This window comes from Neophocaena asiaeorientalis, unplaced genomic scaffold (genome assembly GCF_003031525.2).
Source record: "Neophocaena asiaeorientalis asiaeorientalis breed wild unplaced genomic scaffold, Neophocaena_asiaeorientalis_V1.1 scaffold45, whole genome shotgun sequence".
Taxonomy (NCBI): Eukaryota; Metazoa; Chordata; class Mammalia; order Artiodactyla; family Phocoenidae; genus Neophocaena; species Neophocaena asiaeorientalis.
The window spans coordinates 11,306,536-11,315,473 of NW_020174642.1; the positions used below are offsets into that span (position 1 = coordinate 11,306,536).

Genomic DNA, 8,938 nt, shown 5'->3' on the forward strand with positions numbered 1-8,938 from the left:
CGGGGCTGGGGCTGGGGGGGTGGGGTCCGGGGCTGTGATGCTGAGGTGACAGTGCCCGTGGGGCACAGGTGGCCTTGGGACTTAAGGCTGCTTCGGGGGACACAGGGCTGTTTCCAGTAGGAGTTCCCATTGGAGACGAGAGGTTGGGGCTTGAGCTGAGTGGTAGGGCTGACCAGGGATGGGTGGAGTGAGGGACGCCAGGCACCCAGCCCTGAGGCTAATCAGGCCGATCACAGGCATGGGGCTTTCTTGTGTCCCCTCTTTCCTAAAGCTGATTTCCTAGGAAAGTGACTAAAGGTCTTGCAAAACAAGCCACAGTGAGGGTTTCTGAAGATGGTGAAGTGACCCCTCTCGCTGCCCAGCACTGACCCTGGAGGAACCAGGGTGGTCTGAGCTTCCCCGCTCCTGCCGTCTGCGTGCTCTGCTGAGTTAACGACCGGGTCTCACTGTGTCCGCCTGGCTGTCAGCAGTGAGTTGATGACGCAGCAGCCGGGCGGGCAGCCGGGAGCACATAACCCCCCCCCCCCAAAGGCCGCGGGATCAGAGCATGGCTCCCAGCCCCCCAGCACGTGTAGCTGCCCTCGGGGAGGGATGCTCTGCCCGCAGAGGTGGACAGGGGTCTGCGTGGGGCGAGAGGCGGGGGCCTCTGTGGACGGCGTCTTTGGCGTCCCTGCTTTTTGTGGCCGGACGCCTCTGGCGCATCTCGCCACCCTCCCCCGCTGTCCCCAGGTGCGCCTGCGCATCAGTCGTTGGGGTCTCCCCTGCCCCGGGAGAGGGGTGGGAAGCTGGAACGTGGGGTTGCGGAGCAGTGCCTGACGCCGGGACCTCGCCCAAGTGCCTCGGTTTTGCCTGTGCATCTCGGTGGGCCTCCCGGCTCTGAGACCGCGTCCCCGGTGTTAGCTGTGCTCACGTGGTCACGTGCGGACCTGCACGAGCCCAGTGGGCAGCAGGCTGGCTGGGTGTGGTGCTTTTCGGCTGAGGCTCTAGTTCTTTCTGCTCTCGGAGCCTGAGGCCTGGCTTTGGCCCCCGGCCTGCATCCCGAGGCCCACGGGCCACAGATGGCGGGGAGTTCAAACTCCTAAAATCCCCGCAAGCCCAGGTGCTCCAGCAGAGGCAGAGGAGGCAAGGTTTCCAGCAGGGGCTTGGGGCCAAGAGACCTTTTTCTACACTGAGGAGAGGAGCTCACAGAGGCCAGAGGTGACAGAGCTTTTGGGGCTTCAGAAAGCGGCGTGGAATTCACAGGCAGTGGGACGTGCAGCCTGCGGTCTAGGCTTCATCCCATGGCAGCCCTAGAAGGTTGGGGGTCAGTGAGGTGCATCTGGGGCCCCGGGGCCAGGGGAATATGGCGGCACAGAGGCTCCCACGATGGGAGTGAGGACTTGAAACAGGCCCTCTTGGGCCATCTCCACAGAGAATTCCAGGAGCATCTGCCCCTGGCTGGCGCGGGGCTGGGGACGGTGGAGGAGGGGGATACACAGGAGGGGGGAAGGGGGGAGGGGAGAGGCCAGAGGGGGTGTTTCTCCTTATCTCCTGAGGCCTCACTTCCCCTCCCCTCTTTCTCTTTTTTCTTAAAATGAGCCTTGTTGCTGGTAAATGGTGAAAATAGCAGGGGTGGGGCAGGGCCAGTTTCCCCAGCGTGAGTAATTCCACCGGCTGACCACCAGCTGCCAAGCTGCGTGGGAAGACAGGCTTGTTGGTTCCCGAGCCTAGGATGCGGCCACAGCAGTGAGTGAGCCTTGCCGTGAAATGCAGTAACTAGTGGAGGAGTGTGTGCTGGGGTCGTCACAGACCTGCTGATGTAAATGTAACTGACATCAGCGTGGGCATTATGGCTGCACAGCTGCCTCGCTCCTCGAGGGGCCTCCGAGTTCAGGGCCAGCAGCGCACGATGTCTTCTCCTTCAGAGCACGCTGACTGCCTCGTCCACCCCAGCCAGAGAACTCTGCTTTGCTTTTTGATAATTGAAGCGTAGTTGATTTACGAAGTTGTGATAATTGAAGCATAGTTGATCTACGATAGTGTGTTAGTTTCAGGTGTACAGCACAGGGACTTGGTTATACATATATATTCTTCCAGATTATTTTCCATTATAGTCTATTATAAGATATAGGATATAATTACCTGTGTTATGCAGTAAATCCTTGTGGTTTCTCTGTTTTATATGTAGTGACGTGCTCCCATATTCCTAATTTATCCCTTCCCTGCCTTCCTTTCCCCTTCTCTAACCACACACGTGTTTCCTGTGTCCGTGAGTCTATTTCTGGTTTCGTATTATTTTTTAGTATCCACATATATGTGATATTGTCTAATATTTGTCTTTCTCTGTCTGATTTCACTTAGTATGATAATCTCTGGAGCCATCCCCATTGCTGCAAATGGCTGCATTCATTCTCTTTTATGTCTGAGTAATATTCCAGCGTGTGTGTGTGTGTGTGTGTGTGTGTACGCATAAATAAGCTCTAAGAGAACAAAAAACTTAACTTTGTTCAACTCTATTTCACAAGACCTAGGAAAGTGCCCAGCACTGGGTAGGCTCCTAATAAATCTGAGTTAAGTAGAAGAATGAATGAGTGAATGAATGTATATACACACGCCACATCTTCTTAAACCAGTCGTCTCTTGATGGACACTTAGGTTGCTTCTGTTGACGAAAAATTAATCCGTCAATCTAAGAAAGAGATGGAAAATTTTATTCAAGCCAAATTTGAGGATTATAACCCAGGAAGAGCATCTCAGGAAGCTCTGAGAACTGTTAGGCCTGTTAGAAGTCAAGACACAGTTACATAAATTTTTGGAGACAGCTGGGCATCAAATGTCATGTTATTGACAGTTTACATAATCCATGTGACCCTTTACAAGATCAAGAAGGAATGTTATCTTTAAGGAATTGTCTTGTAGCTGCTGGGAGAATGTTACTCTTTATGGCTTAGCAGGTATTTCTGCCGACGGGGAGGTTTGTAGATGCAGATATATGATACAAAGTGGGGGGAGAGAGGAGGCCAAAGGGCAGAGAACATTTTTTTATGTTTAAATTTTTCTTGTCTTGCCATAAAATAGGAATTTTATTTCATACTTCCATATCTTGGCTATTGTAAATAGTGCTGCTGTAAACATTGGGGTGCATGTATCTTTTCGGATTAGAGTTTTCGTCTATTCTGGCTTTATACCCAGGACTGGAATTGCTAGATCATATGGCAACTCTAGTTTTAGTTCTTTAAGGACCCTTCATACTGTTCTCCATAGTTACTGCACCAATATACATTCCCACCAACAGTGTAGGAGGGTTCCCTTTTCTCCACACCCTCTCCAGCATTTGTTATTTGTAGACTTTTTTTTTTTTTTTCCGTGCCGTACGAGGGCCTCTCACTGCTGCGGCCTCTCCCGTTGCGGAGCACAGGCTCCGGACACGCAGGCTCAGCGGCCATGGCTCACGGGCCCAGCCGCTCCGCGGCATGTGGGATCTTCCCGGACCGGGGCACGAACCCGTGTCCCCTGAATCGGCAGGCAGACTCTCAACCACTGCGCCACCAGGGAAGCCCATTTGTAGCCTTTTTGATGATGGCCATTCTGACCCATGTGAGGTGGTACCTCATTGTACTTTTGATTTGCGTTTCTCTAATAATTTGTGATGTTGAGCATCTTTTCATGTGCTTGTTGGCCGTTTGTATGTTTTCTTTGGAGAAATGGCTATTTAGGTCTCCTGCTCATTTTTTGTTTGGTGGTTGTTTTTTTTTTTCCATTGAGCTGTGTGTGCTGTTTGTGTATTTTGGAAGTTAAGCCCTTGTTGGTCACATCGTTTGCAAATGTTTTTTCCCATTCTGTAGCTTGTCTTCTTGGTTTATTGATGCTTTCCGTTGCTGTGCAAAAGCATTTAAGTTTGATTATGGCCCGTTCGTTTATTTTTGCTTTTATTTCTTTTGTCTCGGGAGAAGAGAACTCTGCTCCTAGGGGGTGCGTGTGAGTAGGCTGGACTCTCCTGGGGCTTCCACCCACACTCGATGGGGTTGTGCAAGGGTGAGCCAGGGGTAAGCTAAGAGGAAACAGAACAGGGAGTCTTCACAGTTGGTTGATTTCCTTTGCTGTTGTCACCGCTCTTGCTTAATAACTGTTTGCTCCTGCATTCTTTGGTTCCCTTAAGATCGTTAATTGCTGAGAGCTGTTCAGGGGCAAGCACTGTGACCAGGCTTAGGTCACACATGGCTTAGACCACAAGTGGCTTCTCTTGTGTCAAGAAAGCCATGCCTGGTCCTCTTCCTCCGGGGACCCCCCCCCGACCCTGTCTGTCTACGGTTGGGACTTAAAGCTGAGGGGTGAGGGATGTGTAGGGCTGTGTAGTGCGGGTGCTGGGAGCAATGGAAAGACCACAGCTGCTTCCGGGGGCCCCCCTTCTGCAGGTGAAGAGCGGTGCTGGGGTAGAGTGACCAGCAGGGGCAGGACCCTCCCCATCTCCCAGTCTCTTCCCCTCAGTGCTCAGTCGGGAGCCCCTGCCTGAGCAGGGATGTGATGTCCGGGGTCGCAGTCCCAGATCCCAGAGCTGAGTACGAAAGGTGTGGGGGGGGTGTTGAGCTGAAGACTAGGTTTTAACAGCAGGCACCTCTTTCTTCTGGGGTCCAGGGGCTCCCATGTTGGAGCCTGGCCCTGTGCCCTGTCTTCCTGCTGCGTCCCCCGGCCCTGCCCTCACACTAGCCTCTGATGCCAATTCATAAACTGCTGGTAGGTGAAATGGATGCCAGCCCAGGGGCTTAGCACTATCGTTTAGAAGCAGAGAACAGTGGCTTCCAATGTGGCGGCTCTAAAGGATTAATTATCTGTGCATGCAGAAGCAGTGGAGCAGGCTATTTTGAAAGGATTTCCAGGATGTGTGTCATCGTTGCTTCAGATCTTGTTTCTTTGAAGTCGATTAGAATTTAGGGACCTGGAATACCGCGAGCTCTGTCTAGGAGGCCGTGAAATCTGGCAAGTAAAGTTGCAAAGTGCCAATTTTAAGTTTCTAGTTTAAGAAGACTTGATTTTTGCTTTATTACTTTAAGTCCTCATAATCATGGCTTGAAATTTTTAGAAAGACGTTGAAATACACGTCATAAGCATGTAGCTCCATATGTGTTCACAAAGGGAGCGTGCCTGGGTAACCACCGCCCCCGTGGAGAGCTGGGGTGTGGTCCTCGTCTGCACCCAGGCCCCCCCCCCAACACCCCGAGTCACTACCCTCACCTCCCGGAGAGACCCTATCCTGGTGGCCAGGGAGCTTTGCCTGTTTGCGATATTGAGGTGAGACCTGAAGGTTGGTTGGTGTTGTTCAGGTGAGGAGGGAGGGAGGGTTTGGGAAGTTACTGGTGCACAGGAAGGCACGCACAGCCAGGGCACAGTGGCCGACGATGGGGCCCCTGGGGCAGCCACGGCCCAGGGTTTCCATGCTCTCTCCCCGACCTCCGTCTCTCCGAGAGGTTCTGCGGGTGGGGGCCCCGCTCTCACCTGCGTCCCCCCTCCGCAGGTGCTGAGATTCTCAGTTACCTGGGCTGTGCAGTGTCTGTTTCCAGAGTTGGTGGAATTGCTCACCTGCTGCGTCTCCTCCCTTTCTCTGTCCTTGAGGATCAGTTATAAAAGGGTCACTCGTTCTCATTTTTGTGGTTTCCAGGAGAGAGAGGGCCCGAAGGTCACGGTCCACGTCTCGCTGGGAGTCCCCGGTGGGCGGCATCTCCTGCACCAGTGAGCTTAGCAGCTGAGCTCAGGGGCCGGCCCCACTTCCCACCCCGCAGGGCACTGTCTCCTGATTCCCCCGGTGGCTGCCGGCTTCCCCGGCTTGTGTGGCTCCTTTGGTGGGGTCTCTGGTGGCTCGTGTGGAAGTGAACTTCCCAGCTGAGACCCGGCTGGGGGTGGGGAGAGGACGGAGGGGACTGGGCCCCGGGGCCAGGGTGTAGAGCGGGGCGCGCGTGAGACCGATGTGTGTGTCAAATGAGCGAATACTCATCAGGCCCTGCTCTGTGCCTCGTCCCAAAGAACAGGGTCGCAGCTTCCCTGGGGGGTAGGGCAGGAGCGCCGTAGAGGGGGGAGGGGCGCGTCCAGGAGAGGAGGAGGGACCCTTCCAGGCAGGTGCCAGGGTGGCTCAGCGCCAGCCCCTGGGGCACCGTGTGCGAGGCGGGGAGGGGCCGGGGGGGTGGGAAATGGTGGGTCTCGTGGGAGGTTCCGAGAGGCCGCGCTGGTGGCCTAAGGTGGGGGATAGGGGCGGGAGCAGACGCACCAGGAGGCAGAGGTGCCGGCCCACCGCCTGGTGGATGACGTGGCCTTCAGCTCAGCCCCCTCCCCAGAACCCGTGGGTGGGAAGACCCTCCCCCAGCGGTGGCGCCCACGAAGGCTCAGCTCCCGGCAGGCAGCGAATCCGGTGTCGGTCGGGGGTGGTGGCTCCAGAGGCGGGCTGGCCCTGAGCTTGTTTGGACTGAGTGTGGGAAGGCGGCCGTGGTCAGAGTCCACGCATGAGCCCCTTGCCTCCCCAGGGGTGGGGGGACACGAAAGAAGGCCTGAGTTGGTCACCTGTGCTCTGCCTCTCGGGAGTGGCCACCTGGTGCCGCAGGACACGGCCGGGCCCTGGGTGCCGCTCACGCTGGGTGGACTCCTGGGTGTCCGGCCTCGCCCGGGTGGGTGGTGCCTCCCGGCTGTACCCTGAGCACAGGGCCCTGCACGGGGGTCTTGGTGCCGTGCTGGCCGCGTTCCTTGGGCAGCTGGGGTGGCTGGCCGTGTGGAGCGATGCAGTGGGTGCTCTGAGAGGCGGGGGGGGGGGACCACACTGCGGGGCCCTTGTCCCGGGTCTGCGCACGGCGATGGCGGTGAGGCCAGCCTGGAAGAGGCCGGTGGGGCCTGGCGGGGATCCTGGGCCCTGATGCCCACCACCTCTGAGGGCCGAGGGGGCCCACAGGGAATGTGACTTCTCCCACCGAGGGATCTGCGGTGTCCTGTACCTCAGTTCACCCAAAGGAACCAAGACCGAGTCAATGCAGAAAAATAGGAAAGTAGAGATACGCACGAGGAAAAACCGCTGTGGGACTTTGCGTGTCACGAGTGCACGCTGTCAGACTTGTGGAGACGTCCGGCCGTTTTAGGCACAACCTCTTGTCCCCGTCATTAAGCAGGGGGGCTTCTACTTCATAAACCTGACTTTAGCTCCGCGCTGGCTTTACCTTTTCTCCAGTCACCTGCTCTGACTGCTGGAAGTGAACTTTCTAGACCTTGTGTTCGGGCTCTCTCGGCACCAGAGCGCCACCCCTCCCCTCCCTTAACCGCCCTGCCCCCCGGCGCCTCTGGAGAGGCTGGTGGCCCAGGTGAGGGGGCCGAGCCCCGGCGGCCAGGTGACCTGAGCCGGGACCGCGTGAGGCTGGCCTTGTGGGGTGGGGTCCCTCTCTCGTCTGGGAGCGGGTCTGTGGCTGCGATCGCTTAGGAACTTTGGCTCCGGGCTGGGTACCTTCTTTCTCCCCGGCTGGCACGTGACGATGCAGGGGCTACAAGCCAGGCTCCCAGGGAGGGATTGGGAGCCCTTGGCCTTGCCCCCGCGTTGGGCTGGGGGCCGGAACACAGACGACCTCACTGCCCTGTGTCCTGACAGATGGATGCCTTGCTGGTCTCTGTGAGCACTTCCATTTGGTGGCATTTCCGGAAGTGATGTGCTGAGTTCCAGCGGGCAGGCAGTGGCCTCTGAGCCCTGGCCCTTCAGGGGTGCCTGCTCCCCGACATGTTTCCCGTCACCTCCACGCACGTCACCGGAAGTGCGGGTGCTGAGGCTGACCTGGGGAGACCTCCCCCGCTTCCTGTCCTCCACGTCTGGGACCCTCCAGCCAGCCCCAGGCTGGGTCAGGCACCTGCCGTGGGTCCCTGGAAGCCCACCAGCTCTCTTACACCCGCTCCTTCTCTGTCCGTCTTGCAGGTTTTGGGGTTTGAGGTCGACGCAGTGAACTCTGTCCAGTTTTCAAACCACACAGGTAAGGCGTCAGCCTCAGCGGTCCTCGCAGAGCTGAGTGTGGGCGTAGGACGTGGTCGCTCACCTTCCAGATGGGAAATGGAGCCGGGGGTGTGGTCCTGGACGAGGCTGCGCAGCACGTGCACACGGGGCTCAGGGAGCCTGGGTTTGCCGGCTGCGTGTTTAAATCAGTGTGGCTGCTTTGGAACTGGATGGCCTGGCGGGTGCCGTGACCTCTCGGCCCCCCGCTTTCCTCCGTGAACCAAGGACGGTGATCCTCGTACCTGCTCTGGGCCCCCCAACCTGGGTGGCACCGTGGACTGGGTGGGGAGCAGATCCCAACTTTCTCGTGAAAGCCAGAGCTTCGGGGAGCTCGTGTGTGCGTCTCTTCATGCACGGGGACCCCAAGGATTTCTGTGCACAGAAAGCTGTGCGATCGCTGCCGCCTCCCGTTTGTGAGGGTCACAGCCCTTGGAAAGCCCCCAAGGTGTCAGGCGAGGGCCCCGGGCTCCCCATCCCCATGGCCTCAGAGACGCCCTGACCTGGGATCCCTGAGCTGGTGCTGGCAGGGGAACAAAGCCTCTCAGTTCTTGGAAACATTCCCACATCGCTTCTTTGAAATTACTCTGAACCCTGACGGAATCTCAGAGCACAGAAGGTCCCAGAAACTGCTGGCCGAGTGCCGACCAGATACGCGGAAGGGTGCTTCCCCTTGGCCCGATTCTTCCGGGTGGGGTTCTTGGAAGGGAGGGGGTGTCACAAGTCACCAGTTGAGGAGGAACAGCACACTGGGTTCAGATGAAAAGGCTACAGTTCCCACTAAGAGTCCTTTCCTGCCTTTGCTTTCAGAGTGCTGGGCACAGTGACATTTGGACACGTCCCCAAAAGTTGTCAACCCAGTGAACCCCTTCAGAGCTTACGGGTTTTACTGGCTGGTTTAACTACCCTCTTTTTTTTTTTTTAAGTGAAAGAGCCAAGTTGGCTTAGACATTA

The 8,938-nt window shown here is 56.9% G+C and overlaps 1 protein-coding gene across 2 annotated transcripts in view; it reads left to right on the top strand.

The window, feature by feature from the left end:
• Positions 1–8,938, top strand: part of PDXK (pyridoxal kinase) — a 30,814-nt gene that overhangs the window by 6,788 nt on the left and 15,088 nt on the right. Inside the window, exons 1-2 of one of the 2 annotated variants that reach the window (XM_024758362.1) lie at positions 4,338–4,394; positions 7,913–7,967. In XM_024758362.1, the coding sequence (XP_024614130.1) occupies positions 4,353–4,394; positions 7,913–7,967 (97 nt within the window). In that variant the 5' untranslated portion in view covers positions 4,338–4,352. Of the gene's footprint in view, positions 1–4,337; positions 4,395–7,912; positions 7,968–8,938 lie in introns of those variants that run through there. The other variant, XM_024758361.1, reaches the window with a different exon arrangement.